General features: G+C 46.2%; 1 protein-coding gene and 1 pseudogene across 1 annotated transcript; both read left to right on the top strand.

The window, feature by feature from the left end:
* Window positions 1-933: 933 nt before the first annotated feature.
* On the top strand, window positions 934-7841 carry LOC141418904 (glutathione S-transferase theta-2-like; annotated as a pseudogene).
* A 4120-nt stretch (window positions 7842-11961) lies between these two features.
* Gstt4 (glutathione S-transferase theta 4) lies at window positions 11962-20904 on the top strand. The gene is made up of 5 exons (XM_020153921.2): window positions 11962-12073; window positions 13332-13419; window positions 15053-15203; window positions 19295-19471; window positions 20562-20904. Exons 1-5 carry the CDS (start codon window positions 11962-11964, stop codon window positions 20757-20759), a joined length of 726 nt encoding a protein of 241 aa, XP_020009510.2. The 3' UTR covers window positions 20760-20904.
* Window positions 20905-21190: the final 286 nt, after the last annotated feature.

Raw genomic sequence — 21190 nt, 5'->3', positions numbered from 1 at the left:
CAGAAGTCAAAGGTTGGGGAGAGAGGAGCTGAACAGCTAAGTTAGATCTTTTGCTTGCCGTCCAAGGCCAAGGGCAAAGCACAAACTGGCACCTGAGCCTGGAGAAGGCCTGGGTCATCATGGATGGAGGCCAGGGGATGGAGGTCCATCCATTCATGAGCCAAGTCTAACCCTGTGAATGGGAGGGGCGCTGGGTCCAGAGGAAGCCTGTTCATTGGAACCTGCGACCAATAAGATCAGGGCACTCTTCTGGGGCCCAGCCAGGTGAAAGGGCTCTTTCATCTCATTTCACAGATAAAAACTTCTTAGACCATTTGCCCTTCCAAATTTCCTCCACACCAGCCAAACTCTCAGTCCCCCAGGGTTTTGGAAGCTTTCTTGCGTCTGTCAGAATTCTTTTTTCACAGAAACTCGATGCCAACTGGTTTAAGTAAAAAGGGGGATTTCCCTCCAAACTAGTGCAGTGGGGGTGGGGAAGAAAAGAGGGGCGGCTTAAGGGAGCTGCAGTCAGAACCACTGTCCTCTCTGCCTCAGCTTCTCCCTCTCACATCAGCATGCTGTGTGTACTCGGCAAATGTAACCACAGGCCACCCTAAGTAAGTCACCCTAAGGTAGTCCCAAAAGGACTACCTATCTCTCTCCTGAATTCCAACTTCAAAACTCACAGGGAGGCCAGATAGGGTGGGGCTCACCTGGAGTCCCAGATACAGGCTGAGGCAAAAGCGGGAAGCTGAGGCAGGGAGGATGGCTTGAGCCCACCAAGTGGAGTCCATCCTGGGCAACATGGCAAGAACAGCCTCAAGAACAAATTACACTCCGAGGAAAGCATACTGATTCCCGGGATGGGTGTCACTGGCCACAGGACTTTGAAAGATTGAGGTAAAGTCAGCGCCCAGCTCTGGATCATCACTGTGGCCCTGGGAAGACGACAGGATGGGGTGAGGGGATTGAAAGCCAGCCCTTCAGACGTGGCTCCCCTTCCCGCCAGGTGTCCCCAGTCCGCCCACCGAGGACCCCTGCGGCGGAGAAGAAGAGCAATCTCTGGCTGGGCAGACCAAGGGGAAGCTGGAACCCATCACTGCCCATCCAAGGGTTTGGGCGGGGCCGGGGGCGGGGCTGGGGACAGGGCGCGCTTCTATTAGCTGTGGTTTTAGGGGGCGGGGCGGGGCCCTTGTTTGGCAGTGCTGCCCAGTGCAGCTGCAGGGGAACAGGGCGCTAACTGCTCTTTGGTTTCCACTATCCCTGAGCCCTCGCCATGGGCGCGCCGTCTACATCTTCGCCAAGAAGAACGGTATTCCCTTCCGGCTGCACATGCTGGAGATACTCAGATGTGAGCCTGACCGGATTGCCCATGTGTCCACAGACTCCATGCATCCACCCACTCCTAAACCCGCTCCTCCCCTAGCGTCCCAACCCCAGGCGGGCACAGCTCCCTCGTCTCCTCCCGTAGTGCTGTCCAGCAAAGAATGCCCTCTTGGATAATTATAATTTGCGGGGAGAAAGTAACCGATTTTCAGAGTTCCTGTGTTGAAATTAAACACACACACATACACATTAAAAAAAAGTTACTTGAACCTTGGGGAAGACTGCCTGGAAGCCCTGAATCACCTACTGTTTGGGCCACTCCCAGTCCATCCAGGTCCTGGGTAAGCCTCAGCCCGGTTCTGGGAGTAGGAGTCTGGCCGGCGAAGAGAGAGGGAGCGCAGAAAGTTGCGGCTTGTGTCCTGCACACATTTGGGGTTTTTTACCTCTTCCTCCTCAGGACAACATATGATCAAGGAGTTCACCCAGGTTAATAGCCTACAGAAGGTGCCTGCTCTCAAAGATGGAGACTTCCTCTTGTCTGAAAGGTGCCCTCCCTCCCTTCTAAACCCGAAATCTACCTGGCCTCCTCCGTCCTTCCTCCTGCGGACCACTTGCACACCTGTGAGGCAGTGAGCGGCAAGGTGGAGTTCATAGGGGAAAGAAGACAGCCTGGGACTGAGTCTAGTATGTCCTTCTCCCTCTCTTGTCTTAACCTCCTCTGCTGGACCCCTGAACTTCTCCACCCCCAAGTTGAGGAGTACTGAAAGAGAGGACAAAGGGACACTGGTCTAGTGTTGGATAGAGAGTAGTTTCAACAAATGGAAGCTGGATGTCTCACATGTCCACCATCCCAAGCTGCCTAGGCTAGACCAGGAGGCCAATGAAGGGCATGAGGACACAGAGGCATCTAGTGAATACTCCCACCAGGTAGGGAGAAGGCAAAAAGTCAGTTAGATGTCCATAGAAACAATGGCTGGGGGATCTGTGTGAGGAAATCTGAGGACATGCTCCCCTCTTGAGCATCCAATGTATCCCTACCCCACACAAGGTTCCAGGAGCCCAGGGAGCTGTGTGGCCTTGGACAAGTCACTTAACTATTCTGAGCTTTAACTTCCTCATATACAAAAAGTATAACAAGGGTCTCTACCTCCTAGGGCAGCTGCTGGAGTATGTTTCTTTTTTAATTTTTATTTTTTTATTATTCATATGTGTATACAATGCTTGGGTCATTACTCCCCCCTGCCCCCACCCCTTCCCTTACCACCCACTCCACCCCCTCCCTCTCCCCCCCACCCCCTCCATACCTGGCAGAAACTATTTTGCCCTTATCTCTAATTTTGTTGAAGAGAGAGTGTAAGCAATAATAGGAAGGAACAAAGGTTTTTGCTAGTTGAGATAAAGATAGCTATACAGGGAGTTGACTCACATTAATTTCCTGTGCATGGGTGTTACCTTCTAGGTTAATTCTTCTTGATCTAACCTTTTCTCTAGTTCCTGGTCCCCTTCTCCTATTGGCCTCAGTTGCTTTTAAGGTATCTGCTTTAGTTTCTCTGCGTTAAGGGCAACAAATGCTAGCTAATTTTTTAGGTGTCTTATCTATCCTCGCCCCTCCCTTGTGTGCTCTCGCTTTTATCTTTGATCAAAGTCCAATCCCATTGTTGTGTTTGCCCTTGATCTAATGTCCACATATGAAGGAGAACATACGATTTTTGGTCTTTTGGGCCAGGCTAAGCTCACTCAGAGTGATGTTCTCCAATTCCATCCATTTACCAGCGAATGATGACATTTCATTCTTCTTCATGGCTGCATAAAATTCCATTGTGTATAAATACCACATTTTCTTAATCCATTCGTCAGTAGTGGGGCATCTTGGCTGTTTCCATAACTTGGTTATTGTGAATAGTGCTGCAATAAACATGGGTGTGCAGGTGCCTCTGGAGTAACCTGTGTTACAGCCTTTTGGGTATATCCCCAAGAGTGGTATTGCTGGATCAAATGGTAGATCAATGTTTAGCCTTTTAAGTAGCCTCCAAATTTTTTTCTAGAGTGGTTGTACTAGTTTACATTCCCACCAACAGTGTTAAGAGGGTTCCTTTTTCCCCGCATCCTTGCCAACACCTGTTGGTGGTGGTGTTGCTGATGATGGCTATTCTAACAGGGGTGAGGTGGAATCTTAGCGTGGTTTTAATTTGCATTTCCTTTATTGCTAGAGATGGTGAGCATTTTTTCATGTGTTTTGGGGCATTAGAATTTCTTCTTTTGAGAAAGTTCTGTTTAGTTCACTTGCCCATTTCTTTATTGGTTCATTAGTTTTGGGAGAATTTAGTTTTTTAAGTTCCCTGTATATTCTGGTTATCAGTCCTTTGTCTGATGTGTAGCTGGCAAATATTTTCTCCCACTCTGTGGGTGGTCTCTTCAATTTAGAGACCATTTCTTTTGATGAGCAGAAGCTTTTTAGTTTTATGAAGTCCCATTTATCTATGCTATCTCTTAGATGCTGTGCTGCTGGGGTTTCATTGAGAAAGTTCTTATCTATACCTACTGACTCTAGAGTATTTCCTACTCTTTCCTGTATCAACTTTAGAGTTTGGGGTCTGATATTAAGATCCTTGATCCATTTTGAGTTAATCTTGGTATAGGGTGATATACATGGATCTAGTTTCAGTTTTTTGCAGACTGCTAACCAGGTTTTCCAGCAGTTTTTGTTGAAGAGGCTGCTATTTCTCCATCGTATATTTTTAGCTCCTTTGTCAAAGACAAGTTGGTTATAGTTGTGTGGCTTCATATCTGGGTCCTCTATTGTGTTCCAGTGGTCTTCATGTCTGTTTTTGTGCCAGTACCATGCTGTTTTTATCGTTATTGCTTTGTAATATAGTTTGAAGTCAGTTCTCATGATACCTCCTGCATTGTTCTTTTGACTGAGTATTGCCTTGGCTATTCGTGGCCTCTTGTGTTTCCATATAAATTTAACTGTAGATTTTTCAATCTCTTTAATGAATGTCTTGGAATTTTGATGGGAACTGCATTAAACATGTAGATTATTTTTGGGAGTATAGACATTTTTACTATGTTGATTCTACCAATCCATGAGCATGGGAGATCTCTCCACTATCTATAGTCTTCCTCAATCTCTTTCTTCAGAAGTGTATAGTTTTCCTTGTAGAGGTCGTTCACATCTTTTGTTAGGTTTACACCTAGGTATTTGATTTTTTTTGAGGCTATTGTAAATGGAATTGTTTTCATATATTCTTTTTCCGTTTGCTCATTGTTAGTGTATAGAAATGCTAATGATTTTTCTATGTTGATTTTATATCCTGCTACCTTGCTATAGCTATTGATGATGTCTAGAAGCTTCTGAGTAGAGTTTTTTGGGTCTTTAAGGTATAGGATCATGTCGTCTGCAAATAGGGCTATTTTGACAGTTTCTTTACCTATTTGTATTCCTTTTATTCCTTCTTCTTGCCTAATTGCTCTGGCTAGGAATTCCAGTACTATGTTGAATAGGAGTGGAGATAGTGGGCATCCTTGTCTGGTTCCTGATTTTAGAGGGAATGGTTTCAGTTTTTCTCCATTAAGTATAATGCTGGCTGTAGGTTTGTCATATATAGCTTTTATAGTGTTGAGGTACTTTCCTTCTATTCCTAGTTTTCTTAGAGCTTTTATCATGAAATGGTGTTGGATCTTATCAAAGGCTTTTTCTGCATCTATTGAGATGATCAAGTGGTTTTTGTCTTTGCTTCTGTTAATGTGGTTTATGACGTTTATTGATTTTCGTATGTTGAACCACCCCTGCATCCCTGGGATGAAGCCTACCTGGTCGTGGTGAATAATCTTTTTGATGTGTTGTTGAATTCGGTTTGCCATTATTTTGTTGAGGATTTTTGCATCAATGTTCATTAAGGAGATTGGCGTATAGTTCTCTTTTTGGAGGTGTCTTTGCCTGGTTTTGGAATAAGTGTAATTCTGGCTTCATAAAATGTGTTTGGCAGTTTTCCTTCCCTTCCTATTTTGTGGAACAGTTTAAGGAGGATTGGTATCAGATCTTCTTTAAAGATCTGATAGAATTCAGCAGAGAATCCGTCAGGTCCTGGACTTTTCTTTTTGGGGAGACTTTTGATTGCTGCTTCAATTTCATTTTGTGTTATAGATCTATTCAGGTGTTTAATTTCCTCTTGGTTTAGTTTTGGATGATCTTATGTATCTAGAAATCTGTCCATTTCTTTAAGATTTTCAATTTTATTTGAATACAGGTTCTCAAGGTAGTCTCTGATGATTTCCTGGACTTCCATGGTGTTTGTTGTTATTTCCCCTTTTGCATTCCTGATTCTACTAATTTGGGTTTTTTCTCTCCTCATTTTAGTAAGGTTTGCCAGGGGTCTGTCGATCTTATTTTTTCAAAGAACCAACTTTTTGTTTCATTAATTCTTTGTATGGTTTTTTTGGTTTCTATTTAGTTGATTTCAGCTCTTCTTTTTATTATTTCTCTCCTTCTATTTGTTTTGGGATTTGCTTGTTCTTGTTTTTCTAAGAGTTTGAGATGTATCATTAGGTCATTGATTTGGGATCTTTCAGTCTTTTTAATATATGCACTCGTGGCTATAAACTTTCCTCTCAGGACTGCCTTTGCTGTGTCCCATAGGTTCCGGTAGGTTGTGTTTTCATTTTCATTGACTTCCAGGAACTTTTTAATTTCCTCTTTTATTTCATCAATGATCCATCGTTCATTAAGTAATGAGTTATTTAGTTTCCAGCTGTTTGCATGTTTTTTGTCTTTCCTTTTGTTGTTGAGTTCTAGTTTTATTGCATTGTGATCAGATAGTATGCACGGTATAATTTCTATTTTCTTATATTTGCTGAGGCTTGCTTTGTGCTCTAAGATATGATCTATTTTGGAGAAGGTTCCATGGGCTGCTGAGAAGAATGTATATTGTGTGGAAGTTGGATGAAATGTTCTGTAGACATCGAGTAGGTCCAGTTGATCTATGGTATATTTTAGATCTTGAATTTCTTTATTGATTTTTTGTTTGGATGACCTATCTATTGATGATAATGGGATGTTAAAGTCTCCCACAATCACTGTGTTGGAGTTCATATAGCTTCTAGATCCTTCAGGGTATGTTTGATGAAATTGGGTGCGTCGACATTGGGTGCATATAGGTTGATAATTATTATTTCCTTTTGGTCTATTTCCCCTTTGATTAGTATGGAATGTCCTTCTTTATCTTGTTTGATCAATGTAGGTTTGAAGTCTACTTTGTCAGAGATAAGTACTGCTACTCCTGCCTGTTTTTGGGGGCCACTGGCTTCGTACATCTTCTTCCAGCCTTTCATCCTAGCCTATGCTTATTTCTATCGGTGAGATGGGTCTCCCGTAAGCAACAAATTGTTGGATCTTCCTTTTTAATCCATTTCGTCAAACTGTGCCTTTTGATGGGTGAATTAAGCCCGTTAACATTAAGTGTTAGTACTGATAAGTATGTGGTGATTCCTGAGAATAGGGGTTGAGGCTAGAGCAGTGTCCATCATATGCAAGACACCCACTGGGACATGGGAGTGTCTGGGAGCCAGTGTCCTTACAAATACTCCTGCCCACTCCGTTCCCAGCATGACCATCCTGAGTTACCTGAGCCGTAAGTACCAAGTGGCAAACCACTGGTATCCAGCTGACCTGTAGGCTCATGCTCAAGTGCATAAGTATCTGAGATGGCATGCTGACAATATCTGTGGCATCTTTGGTGTGCTTCTGTGGACCCTGGTTAGTCGAGTCATCTAGGAAAGGGTTTGACTCTCAGGGACCTAGAAAGAGGTGAAGGTACAGACTGAACCCATCCTCTGCCACCATCAGGTGGGAGCAACAATCATTGAGACCCAGGTGGAATGCAACTGGACCGTATGGATTGATTTCTGTGGCAGCTGGAGGACATGTTCCTGGAAGACAGGGCCTTCCTTGGTGGCCAAAAGGTGACGCTGGCTGATCTCATGTCTCTGGAGGAACTCATGCAGGTATGAGATCATCTGGTGGAGTGGTGGTTGTGGTGACACACCTCCTGTACCCCCCTCCATAAGTAACAGAAACACTAAGGGCTGTGGAAAGGCAGGAATATCCAGAATCCAGAGTAAGTCTCTGACTAAACTGGGACCAGAGCCTGACCTTTTGCTTCCCACCTGGGTGTGGGATCTCATCCACCTGTTGCCAGGTCCTGAAGCTGGTCACACTGCCCTGGGCCTCATGTAGGGTTTAGGGAGGGGCCATGACCCTGATACCCATGCAAGCTCCCAGAATTAGTGCCTCAGTAGCTCCACAACTTTCCTGTCCTTGTCTTCCAGCTTGTGGCTGTTGGGTATGACTTGTTTGAGGGACGGCCACGATTGGCAGCATGGTGTAAGGGAATGGAGATTTTCCTGGGAGCTCAGCTGTGGCAGGAGACCCTGACCCCATCTTCAGCATCCTTGAACAAGCAGCCAAAAGAGCGTTATCGGTGCCCCCGCCAGAAATCCATCTGAGAATGCTGCTTTATATTGCTCGAATCCCCTGAATGGTCTGATTAGCAATAAGAATTCATTGTTTCTTTCTGTTCTTTCAACCTTTTTCATCTTGCCCCAGTCCCTTGTCTCTAACTCTGGGAGGCGCTCTGCACAGGTGAAACACCAGGTTACCCTTGACGGTGCTCCTCAGGTGCAGCATACATAGCCAATAGGAGACTAAAGTCTACAATACGTAAAGAGCTCTTAAAATCAATAACATGAAGGAAAAATTAATTTAAAACTGGCAAACACCATCTGTGTTTTAAATATAATAAAGATCCTGAACATTTTGAATAAGGAACCAAGAGTTATTAGTTTTATTACACTGTTCTAATTAATGAATGGGGTAAAATTACCCCAGTAAACCTTATGATTAATCAAAGAAATCTCACAGATAACAAGTTCATAAAACATTATTACCAACACAACAAAATGATTAGTTAATGACTAATTAGAACTGTAAACTAAGCCAGGTGCTTGTGACTTGTACCTGTAATCCTAGCTACTTGGGAGGGCTGAGGTTGAGAGGATTACAGTTCAAAGCCAGCCTGGGCAAATAGTTTGCAAGAACAAACTTAACCAAAATAACCAGAGCAAAATGAACTGGAAGTGTGGCTCAAGTGGTAGAGTACCTGATTTGCAAGCATGAAGCCCTGAGTTGAAACCTCAGTCCCACCAAAAGAAGGAGGAGGAAGAGGATAAGAATAATTGTAAACCATTAAAGTATATAGATGATGTTTCACAGAACATAGTAACTGTCTTTGAAGTCTAACGAACTTAAAAGATTTCTTTCTAAAAGCACTCCTTCTTTCTTTTTTTTTAAATTTTTTTTCATTCATATGGGCATACAATGCTTGGGTCATTTCTCCCCCCTTCCCCCACCCCTTCCCTTACCCCCCCACCCCCTCAATACCCAGCAGAAACGATTTTGCCCTTATCTCTAATTTTGTTGTAGAGAGAGTATAAGCAATAATAGGAATGACCAAGGGTTTTTGCTGGTTGAGATAAGGATAGCTATACAGGGCGTTGACTCACATTGATTTCCTGTGCGTGGGTGTTACCTTCTAGGTTAATTCTTCTTGATCTAACCTTTTCTCTAGTTCCTGGTCCTCTTCTCCTATTGGCCTCAGTTGCTTCAAAGTATCTGCTTTAGTTTCTGTGTTAAGGGCAACAAATGCTATCTAGTTTTTGAGGTGTGTTGCCTATCCTCACCCCTCCCTTGTGTGCTCTCGCTTTATCATGTGATCAAAGTCCAATCTCCTTGTTGTGTTTGCCCTTGATCTAATGTCCGCATATGAGGGAGAACGTATGATTTTTGCTCTTTTGGGCCGGCTGACCTCACTCAGAATGATGTTCTCCAATTCCATCTATTTACCAGCGAATGATAACATTTCGTTCTTCTTCATGGCTGCATAAAATTCCATTGTGTATAGATACCACATTTTCTTGATCCATTGGTCAGTAGTGGGGCATCTTGGCTGTCTCCATAACTTGCCTGCCTACCTTTCTGTGGCTTTAGTGCCCCTCCTGTGTCACTTCCAGCCAGGAGCACCCCATGGCTGGTGAATGCCTGCTCTTCTGTTAAGAAGTTCCCCATACTTTCAGGGGCACCTGTACCCTGGCCTATCATTTCCAGGAGGAGCAGCTATGGTCCCAGAACTGCTTATAGGGCAGTCTAAATATGTGAATAGGGCCAGGCACCAATGACTCACACCTGTAATCCTAGCATTCAGTATTCGGAGATCAGGAGGATCCCTGTTCAAAACCAGCCTGGGCAAATAGTTCCTGAGACCCTGTCTCAGAAAAAAGAAATTACAAAAAAGGGCTGATGGAGTGGCTCAAAGGGTAGGCCTTGAGTTCAAACCCCAGTCTTGTATACAGATATATATATATATGATATGAACAGGGATGCTGAGAGATGAAGGCAGAGGGGACACTGGGAAGGAATTGTAGCAAGATGTAAACTGGCTTTTGAACCATACTGTGAAGGGGGCATTGGTTTCTACGCAATGGGGAACTTCCTGGGTTTGTGACAGTCAGGGAAATGCCAGAGCTGGGCGGAGGAAGGGACAAGGGGGATTTATCAACTGACAGACATTTCTTCTGCCAGAGGTTTGCAAGCTTCTCAGAGAGGGGGGCATGGCTACCATATGAGAGTCAAAGCCACTGCCACTGACCTGGCCCTGCCCATTCTGAATTTTAAATACCAGACAGTGGGCCTGCAGGTTTGCTCCTGTATGTAGGCTGGCATGGTAACTGTGTCCAGAGCACTTTTGGCATGCTCGTGTGGACACAGTTGAGAAAGGCAACTGAGGCAGAAATTATCACAGGGTGTGGGCAGAAGCAAGGTGCCCAAGGGAGGCGGACAGCTGAGTTTACCCTCTGCCTACCTGAAAGGTGCTGGCTGTGCTCAAGGAGAAGCTGAGCAAGCTGCCATAACCAGGTACTGGATTCCTTTTGGGGCCACCAGTTGACCGTAGCTGACCTTGTGGTGCTGGAGGAACTTGGAGCACTTGAGCTGCCTTCTTCCACTGGTTCTGCCCTGGTACCACCTAACTTCTTGCCTGCTTCTGGCAGAGCATGGTGGGATCTCTGCCTGGCTGCTCTCAGATCCTGCAGCTGTCTCCCTGCTGTGGACAATGACGTGAATGTCTCTTCCTGTGGTGGTGTCCGTGGAAGGAAGGCCTCAGCTGCTATGTGTTGGAGGCACAGCTGTGGCATGGCAATATGGAGGCTTTCTTGGTACAGAAATGTCCCAGGAGGCCCTCAGCCCTATCCTGGGCACCTGAGGCAGACAGTTAGGGTCTCTGCATGAATCACATCAGAGGTCCTCTTGGAGGACTAAATGACATAGTAAAGATTTCTCTCCTCATCTGTCCTTGTCCATCTCCTCCAATGATTCCCTGTGAGTCTCTGTCGAATGAGTGAATTGTTCATTCTGCCTTCCTCCTCACCTGTTTTCCCCCATTTGGTTACTTGTTATTCCTTCTCTCTCTCTCTCTCTTCTTTGTCTGTTCCATTCTTTCATTCCTCCCCTTTACTGCACGACTACGGCAAATCTAAAACGGCAAATCTAGATGAGGGGTTGCCTGAGAAGGATGAGGCTATTACCCCAAGGGAAGCAGGTCAAGGGCTTCTGGTACCTTTGGGCAAGCTAGACCTGAGCACAGCTTTCCACCCACAGGCTTTGCTAGGTGACCACTTGCTCTACTTGGTCTGCCTGGACACAGGACAGCCAGCTCTGGGACAGCTCTGGATCCTAGTGCTGTCTGGTCCTAGAGCTCCCACTCTGCTGTGGAAGGAACTGTGTTGATTTTGCTCTGGGCAGTTCCCAGAGCTTCTCCTTGGAGAGAGCCAATGGGCTGGCCAAGAGGTCAGCTTTGCACCTGTGCCCTGGCACCTCATTCTCAAGAGCAGTAGCCACAGTCCCAGAACTCATTCACAGTGACCCTGCTTGACACTGTCAGACTGGCCAAGGGTTACAGGGTCTCCACTCACAGGCTGACCCGTGTGCTGTCCCTAGAACCAGGGGTGGCATCAGTCCCATGTAAACCACATAGCCTGTGACTGGAGGAGGGCTGTCTCCCAAAGTACACTTCACTGGCGGACTTCAGATCCTTTGAGACATGGGCCTTTGGCAGGTGTTCAAGGTCCAAACTGCAGCACCCAAACTCCTGTGTCTCTTTCGTAGCCCTACACTGGACTAGATTTACCTAAGGATACCTCCTGTCCTTACTTACAGCCCTGCAAGGTTAGCTCTCTTTGTCTCATTCTCATTCTGAACTCTGCAAATCCCCTTTTGTCATGTTCTTCATTGAAAGCCTGGCACTGGGATGCTCATACATGAGCCTTTCTCAAACAGTGTGTCTGTGAGATGGAACCACAAGGTCCATGCAAGAGCCTGGCCCTCCACTCAGCCCTTTGCCCGCTCCCCACTCCAAGGTCTCCTCAGAATCCTTGCTACTGTGAGAATTCCAGACTTCCTGGCTTCATAGCAACACCAAGGGAAATAAGAAATTCCAGAATGTGGGGTCCCGGGCTCAGGTCAGAGAAGGCACCAGGCCAGGAGCTCAGGCTAGATACAGGCTCAGGTTTGTATCTGTGGCTATAGGGCCCAGAAAGTATTTGAGCATGGGCCTGGAGCTCTATATGGATCTTCTTTCAGCACCCTGCCGTGCCGTCTACATCTTTGCCAGGAAGAACAGCATTCCTTTTGACTTCCAGTTTGTAGATCTACTGAAAGGTCAGTTCCCAATGCCACCCAGGCAGGCCTGATCCTTCCCCAGGTCAGTCCCCATTGCTACCCAGTCACGACACCAAAGTAGGAGCATTTCTGAGGAGTGGAGACAAGGACCAAGGCAAATCCCACAAAGGTCTGCAGGGAAAGAAAAGGTAGCAAGATTGTCAAGGTACCCAAGCTGCGTCCCTGTCTAGTCTACTTTACTCAGTCCCAACTAATGACAGTTACCCCAGTGGAATAAAAGGGCTCTTGGAGGTTGAAGAGGAAGGAAGGGTTTCTAGGGTATCCCACGATTCCCAGCCAGAACCCTTGCCATCACCTTGTGCATATCTCACATCTCATTATTGTAGTACCTTCAAACCAGACTGGTAAAGGTCGAAGAAGGGCACTGCCATTGCCCATGTGAGAGAGCAGATGGTGTTTAGTCTACACCCACTCTCCTTCAGAATTCACACCTAACTCAGGAGGCTAAGGGTGTGGTTCAGTGATAGACTGCTCAGCTAGCAAGCACACAAGCCCTTGGTTCCATCCCCAACATCCAAAAAAATTATATGGACAAAACCTGCATATGGCCACACAGATCCCCATGTGGGGGTCATAGATCGGGCTCCAACCTTACTCCAAGCATACAGAAATCTCTAAAAGCTCAGCTATGGAGACAGAAGCTCTAGACTATAGAAAAGATGTAGGAACTACAGAAATGAATGAGATGTGAATGGAGTCCCAGAAAAGTTTCCATTTGGAAGCAAGTGGTCAAAGACGATTTAGAGTTCTTGCCCCCTTTAGAATTCCCTGTTCATATTGGGTGACCCCAGTTGATTTGAGGAGCTCCTCTTTGGGCTTCCTGTTATATTTTAGACCCATGTTTTCTGTGCTGCCAGCGGCAGCTGCCCTGTGGTAGAGTGAGGGGTGACAGGAGTGGAACTGAGGCCTATAGAGCTTGGGTTAATTCACAGGTTGTAGCTTCAGGCCCAAGGATCAGGATAGGTACTGGAGACCTCCAGCTTCTGGGAGCCAAAGGGCCACCTTGGTTTCAGAGAAAAAGGGTCACCAAGTCTGGGGTAGGGGAAGGCTGGAAGGCAGGAGTCCTGATCTTGGTCCCTGTCCTGTCATTGACTTTCCCTGTAACCTGATGCGAGTCATGGTGGTCCCTCAGCCTCAGTTTCTCTTCTTCTGGATGAAGAATAGTTCAGTCTCTGGGAGTTCCAGTTCTCTCTTCTCTGATGTCCCAGCAGCCTCAGACCCTTCCTTCTCCCCTCAGGTCACCACCACAGCAAGGAATACATTGAGATCAACCCCCTGAGGAAACTGCCCAGCCTCAAAGATGGAAAATTTATCTTATCTGAAAGGTAAGGACCCTCTTACTGCCTTTCTCTGCTCCTTCTGGGAGACTCAGTGGGAACCAACTTGCTAGTATTTATTTTTTTTAACTGTGGAAAATTTCACCCGTACAGTAAAGGAGAATGGGTACTAACCAGCAAGGAGTATAGCGATCCCTCCCACAGCTTTAACGGTTGTCCTCTTGGGGCCCATTTTCTATCATCTGCACCTCACCCTGCTCCCTTTTCTTCTAGGTACCCCATCATTTCATTCAAAAAATGATTAGGAATGTACCTCTAAGAGATAAGGACTCTCTAAAAATGTATCATCTCCACATCACTAACACCTAGCAACACTCCCTGGATTTCACCAAATATCCAAGTCCTATTCAAAAGTCTGATTATCTCTTAAATATTTTCTTGACAGTTTGTTTGAATCAAGGTCCAAAAAAGTTCTGAATACTGCAGCTGGTTGATCATCCCTTATGCCTCTTTTTATCTGTAGATCCCTAGCTGAGTCCATTTTGGGTTTCTATAACTGAATACTACAGACTGGGTAATTTACAAAGAACAGAGGTTGAATTTAGCTCCTGAGTCTTGAGGCTGGAAAGTCCAAGAGCCTGGAGCTAGCATCAGCTTGGCATCTGGTGAGGGCCTTCCTGCTGGGTCATGGTGTAGTACAAAGTATCACATGGTGAGGCAGAGCAAGCAAACCAGAGAAAGCTTGCTTTTATACACAAAGCCACTCCTGTGATAACCTAATTAATCCAATAATCCTTTTATCCATGAATGCATTAATCCATTCACAAGGGCAGAGACATTATGACCCGATCACTCTTAATGGTTCCAGTTTTTAAAACCTCACATGTAATGTAGATTAAGTTTCAACTTCTGTTTTGATGAGAATACTCAAACAATAGCATCCTCTCTTTGCCCCAATTTCTTAATCTTTGCGTGTTTACTGTTAATGACTATAAAGAAACTAGGCCTTTTGTCCGATGGAATTTCCTATACCAGCCATCAGTCAGCAAGCCTGGAACATTCCTCCTACAGCATGTCTTCAATCTGTCCCCTCCCCTGTATCCCTGAGACCTCTGCTCTCCTCTATCCCCTCCAGAAGCTGGAGCTACCAACTTGGTCTCCCTGTGGTAGATTCTGCTCCCTCTATCCAGCACCAGAGGTACAGATCCTCCTATCCTCCATAATATTAAAGATTAAGCCCTAACTCTTCCCTGCATCTCCAAGGACCTCCACACTTGGTCTCCACATCATCTTGGCTGTTTTCTCCTCTCCCCATGTCCCTCCATCCCCCTTCCCATCCACACTCACCTGCTCTCCATTCTCCAAATTCACCTCACTCCCTCTCTTATCTTAGGATCTTGACACATGTTGTTCCCTTGTCTGGACTGCCTTTTCTTATGCCATCCCCTGACTCCTGGTCACCCTTCATGCCTCCCTCCCTGCCCTTACTGACTATTGGACTGACACCTTGGGAGAACTTTCCCAGGGTCCTTTGAGCTCCTTCTTCCTCTGGAAGAATGTCAGCACATAGAACATGCCTGTAGTTGGAGGCCTCAACAGTTGGGCCCAGGCTATTCAGAAGTGATTGGTGTCAGGGCCTTCAAAAAGCAAGAGCAATGGCCCCGATCTGTCCTTTCTGCAGTGTGGCTATCCTTTTCTACCTGTGCCGCAAGTACAGTGCACCCTCCCACTGGTACCCACCAGACCTGCACACTCGTGCCCGTGTGGATGAGTTCATGGCCTGGCAGCACACAGCCATTCAGCTGCCCATGAGCAAGATACTCTGGATTAAGGTGAGCAGAGCTATGTTTGGGGTTCAGGGACAAAGGAACAAGAGAGGCAGGAAGCCTAAGAGTCCAGTCCTGGCCCTGCTGTTCACTGGTGAGCTCAAGCAAGGCCCCTTCCCTCTCTGAACCTTGTTTCCTCTGCTCCCTCTCCTGCCTGCCTCAAAGAGTTGCTGGGAATATGGAATGAACTATTGGGTATGAAAATATCTTGTTAAGAAAAGAGGAAGGATGCCCAAGAAGGGCTGATATGATTCAAGTCAGAACAGGATTCAAGAAATTTCATTCTGAACTATAGACTATTAAAGGGACCATAGAGTTCAGAAAATTCAAAGATAACAAATAACTAGCACATATCCCTACCTCTAATCCTATGCCTGTGTGTTAGTCTATTTTCTATTGCTATTATAAAACACCTGAGGTTGGGTAACTTATAAAGAAAAGAGGTTTATTTAACTCACAGTTAAACAACATGGCTCTGGTTAGGGCTTCATGGCTGATACCATCATGGTGGAGGCAAGTTGGAAAGGAATCAGATGGTGAGACAGGAAGCCAGAGAACAGGAAGGGGCCAGTCTTGCACTTTGATAAGAACTGTTCTCTTAAGAACTAATTCAGAGCTGGGCACAGTGGCTCATGCCTGTAATCTTAGCTACTTGGGAGGCTGAGATTGGGAGGATCACAGTTTGACATTAGCCTGGGCAAATGTCCCGTCCAGCAGGACACATCAGCGTGGGTAGCGAACCTAGAAGGGGAAGAATGAAGGGACAAGAGACACGAAGGATGACAGCAAGACAGGAGTTCTGATCAAGCTGCAAAATTTTATTGTTCACACAAGGGTATTTACGTGCTGAGGGAGTGAGGGGTATGACGAGGTGCAGGCTGGTTGGCTGGTTCTGCTATAGGACTTCTGATAGGGTGCATGTTCGCGCCGGCGGCAAGGTAAACTCCCAGAAGAGAAGCAGGGATGTCGCCATCTTGTGCTGGAGATGGAGAAGTTGGGACAAACAACCGCAAAATGTTCCAGGGCAAGGTCAAGACAGAATGGCTCACAAAGGGAGCCTTGTCTCCGACATTTCCCCCTTATTCTTATACAAACATGACCAGAATATGTCGGCTTATTGAGAGGGGATGACAGAGGCCCAGTTCCTCAGGGTGGAGATCATTTTTGCTTTGTAAGCAAGCGTCCTTGCTAAGTTCTCAAGAGAATCTCCTCAGCATGTTTTTTGAGGAGGCGGATTTTTTAGGAGCATGCCAACAGCCATGCACCAGGGCATGTCATACAGAGGTCTTGGGTTTGGGGATCCTAGGATCCACCCTCCTGCAGTCTTACCTGCACCCTCGTTTAGAAAAGCCTTTATGATCACTCTCCCTGGGTGCTGCCTCCCCCAAGCAGAGGGGCCTAGTGGAGGAGGGCCCAATGGGCGATGAGTGGTCAAGAATGTTATATAAGAAGAGGGGGTGGCAGAGAGAAAATCTGGAAACCCAGATGGAGCATTTAGCGAGTTTTTATTGAAAGGAGGGTCTCAGGAGCACAGTCTTCCATATCCAGGCGATGATAATGGACCTGTATAGGCTTAGAGACTCAGGTGTTAATTTGTTCTTTAATGAATTGTATCAGCCTGTTTATAATGCAGGGCCCTATGATCACAATTAAAAGTAGACCTAGCAAGGGGCCTAATAGTGGAAGAAGGTAGGGTAGAATTCCATTAAGCCCAGTCCAGAGGGGGTTTTCAAATAGCTCCCTTCGTCTCTTTTCTAAATCTTCTTGAAGCTGTTTAATTTTGGTGCGTACTATGCCTGATTTATTGGCATAAAAGCAGCATCTTTCCCCTAAGGCCAAGCAGATACCTCCCTGGTTGGCTGTTAGCAGATCTAAGCCTCGCCTGTTCTGAAGGACCACTTCTGCCAGGGAGTCTATTTGGTCCTGTAAATCCTTAATGGTTCCAGATAGAGTTTGTACATCATCTATAAGTTGTTGAGATAGGCGACGGTAAGAGTGTATAGCCGTGCCTAAGCCAGCTGTACCTGTGCCTATAGCTGCTGTTATTCCAAGGCTGGCAAGGAGCGGTAAGGCTTGTATTGCCCGTTTATGTCTTTTAATTAAGGTGTCTAAGCTAGGAATGGGCAGAGGTTCATCTCCTGAGACAACAGTAATATCTGGGAGTAATAAGGCAACAACACAGCCACCAGTCCAATTTGCTGGAAGCCTGGGGAAGGCTGAGTTTCTTCCACACAAAAAAACTGTACCGTTGGGGGGACAAAGAGCTGGGGTGGGTGAGGAATAATTTAGAACTGATGAGCAATTTCCAAAAGAACTAACCCCAACGTCAATATCATAAGAATTATTTTGCATCCTGCCTTGAAGGCATACTGTAGGTGCATCCATAGGCTGTACTTTAAAGGGAAGTCCAGATTGGCAGGTATCCTGATTATTTATGGTGGAGTCAACAGGTATTGCCATGGGCATTATTGCTCCTGTGGTCATGCAAAGCCAGCAATCCTTAGCAAGGGTGGGGTTGGAAGTGTTAAGCAAGGAGAAGGTACTTCCCAAAATATCTAATGTATTGGGATCTAAATCTGGAATCTGAGATTTAGGCAACATTAAGGGGTGATATGTGAGTTCAGGGATTTGGGGTTTTAAAAGCTCGATTATTTGAAGATGTTTGACAGCATCCGTGGGTCCTCCACCATCAGAGACCCCTGTAGGAGGGCGGGAAGCCGTCTGCATAGCATTTTGCCCAATTTTAACAAGTTTTAAAGTACCATTATCAAAGGGTGCACTTTTGAGAATGTCATTAATCAAGTTCCAATAAGAAAAGGCAGTCACAGGGACCTTTTCGGGGCCAAAAGATTCATAATAGTCTTTTAAACAGTCTCCAACCCAGAGCCATCTTTTACCATCAATGGTTCCTTCGAGAGGAAACCAAGGACATAAATCTCCTATGTAACAAAAGAATGACCTCAAGTCTTTTTTCTTAACACGCGCCCCTCGTGTCTTGACGGCCTCCTTGAGGCCTGAAAGAAACAAATCATGTGACGATACTGCTTGTCCCAGGGTGGGTCACTCACCGTTCGCCGTCCTCACTCTCCTCCTGGATCTGTCTCTCGGTTGCGTTTGCCGAGGCGATCGCGAACTCTGCTTGGGCCCAAGCCTTCCCGGAGGACGGTGTTCTCCCCACAATCAAAGGAATAGCTACAGCCACGTTGGGCGCCAGATGTCCCGTCCAGCAGGACACATCAGCGTGGGTAGCGAACCTAGAAGGGGAAGAATGAAGGGACAAGAGACACGAAGGATGACAGCAAGACAGGAGTTCTGATCAAGCTGCAAAATTTTATTGTTCACACAGGGGTATTTATGTGCTGAGGGAGTGAGGGGTACGACGAGGTGCAGGCTGGTTGGCTGGTTCTGCTATAGGACTTCTGATAGGGTGCACGTTCACGCCGGCGGCAAGGTAAACTCCCAGAAGAGAAGCAGGGACGGCGCCATCTTGTGCTGGAGATGGAGAAGTTGGGACAAACAACCGCAAAATGTTCCAGGGCAAGGTCAAGACAGAATGGCTCACAAAGGGAGCCTTGTCTCCGACAGGCAAAGAGTTGACAAGACTCCATTCCCTGAGTTCAAACCCTACTTCTGCCAGAAAAAAAGAAAAAAGAAAGAGAGAATTCATTGAGTGTCCTATGAGAACTACCTGTTCTGTTAAGAACTAACTTGGTGTCCCAGGAAAATTACTTCGATCTCTTCTGACCTCCTATTTAGGTTCCTCTTCTTAAAGATTCTACCACTTCTCACATTACCATACTAGATACCAACTTTCCAACACATGAACACCTCGGGATACACTCAAACCATACCCAAGTCCTATCAACCTATGACAGACAACATTAGTCAACCACAGCATTCATTCTTGCTGGGGTCTCAAAATCCTTCTGAACACAGACCCCAGGCCTCTTCTACCAAAAAATACCACTTAATAGGTTAAACAATTTACATCCTTGATACTGTCCAATATCTATCTAACAGACAGGATAGGTCGACATAGAGGGACAGAGGGAAGTGGGATGCAGTCTCTATGTTCCCTCCTTCCTTCACCTGGCCAGTTGCTAATCCCGATGATCACTGGTGAGGAAGTTCCTGATGAGAAGACAGACCAGGTGATGGAAGAGGTGAAGAAAAACATGCAGCAATTCGAGGATAAGTTTCTGCAGGACAAGATGTTCATCACCGGGGACCACATCTCCTTGGCTGACTTGGTGGCCCTGGTGGAGATGATGCAGGTGTGTGGTGGGGTGGTGCGGTGGTGGTCAAAGCCTTGGCGGAAGCAAGATGCTTCTGGGATGAGTGGGGCCGTATAACTTGAGGACAGACTGGTGAAGTAGGAGAGGCAAGCAGGGCTATCCTGAGGGTTGTGGGAGCCGGGTCTGAGTGTCTGGACTCCAAAAGCAGCACAGAAAGTTTTGAATTGGAGAGGATTATGATTATTTAGCTTGACAAGGATTGTACAGCATGGGGAGGAGTTAGAGGATAAACCTGAAATGCAGAGAAGAACATGGCATGTCTCAATCCATCCATCAGGATCCCAGATGCTTCCTCCTCCTGCTGATGGACTCCCCAGGAAATAAAAGTTCAGAGACTCCAGATGTGTCCTCTTGGCCTTGTCTCTCTTCCAGAGCTCCAGGCAGATAGCTGTATAGTGCAGCTCCCCTGACTCTGGGACTGAGTAGCATCCACTGTGAATTTGGAGGCATACCTAGGTGTTGGCTTTTACATGGTCTTTACAGGCAGAGAAGAGCGGCCAGTTCTGAGCTACCTGGTATGTGCAGGTTAGCTAATTTAGACACTACCTGGTCAGCGTCTTGAAAGGCCAGCATAGTCTGGCCACTATGCAAAGTGGCCACTTTGGTCCCTGGTCAATGTGCAGTGCAGAGGAGCACCAGGAAAAACTATTCTGGCCTGTCCCAAGTATAGAACCCTGTGTTTCAACCTCCCATACCTTTCATACTTTGCCACCTCAGCCCGTTAGGACTCCTGAACAGTGCTGAACTGTGAGGCAGGCTGCCTGCCAGATCTCCTCCTTCTATGTTTGATAACAGAAGGAGGTACAACATGGGGCGGGGAGGAAGAACTGAGTCGCCCCTCCAATAGGGACAAGGGACTTCCCTAGAAGAAGGCAGGACTCATGGAAGGCTTCAGGCAGGAGAAGTGGGAACCACTAGGACAGGTGTCACCTCAGAAAGGGGATCAGGATTCTTGGAATAAGACCAGAGAACAAGAGCAGAAGCAGGTGGAGAGGACCCTTGAGGCTGTAGGTGATGATCCAGGTAGTGCTGCTCCGTAGGCTAACCACATCTTCTTGTCTACCCACAGCCCATGGCAAGCAATTATAATGTCTTCCTCAGCAGTTCCAAGGTAGCCGAATGGCGTATGAGGGTGGAGCTGGCCATTGGCTCTGGCCTGTTTTGGGAGGCCCATGATAGGCTGGCGAAGTTGTCAGATTGGGACTGTTCAACACTGGATCCAATGGTCAAGGAGAGGATCTGTGAGTTTCTGCAGAAGTACATGTGATCCCAGAGGCCGTTCATCCTGCAGGGCCCAGCTGGCTCAGCCCTCTGAGCCTCCTTCCTTAGGGAAGACACTGACAACCAACTCTGTTCCTTTGCCTAATAAAGAACTGGAACAACACCATGGCTGCTGAGTTTCAGGGATAGTTAGTGTAAGCAGAGAGCCTGATTTGGGAGTATTTGGTAGTCTCAGGTCCTCTAGGGTTCCAGAAAGAATGTAGAATTAAAGGTTAAATCTGATTACATTGTAAATAACAGTTCATGACTTCAACATCCCCTTTCAGTATGAGAATAACAAAGATCATCAAAGAACAACAGTAGAAAACACTTGGATCTAGAACAATAGCAGATTAAACACTTTCCTAAAGTATATATATATGTTTGGCCACAACATAAGTCTCAAATTTAAGAAGATTGAAATCATGCAAAGTATGT

The sequence above is a fragment of the Castor canadensis genome, chromosome 18 (genome assembly GCF_047511655.1).
Source record: "Castor canadensis chromosome 18, mCasCan1.hap1v2, whole genome shotgun sequence".
Lineage (NCBI taxonomy): Eukaryota > Metazoa > Chordata > Mammalia > Rodentia > Castoridae > Castor > Castor canadensis.
This window is presented reverse-complemented; position numbering and strand designations above follow the sequence as displayed.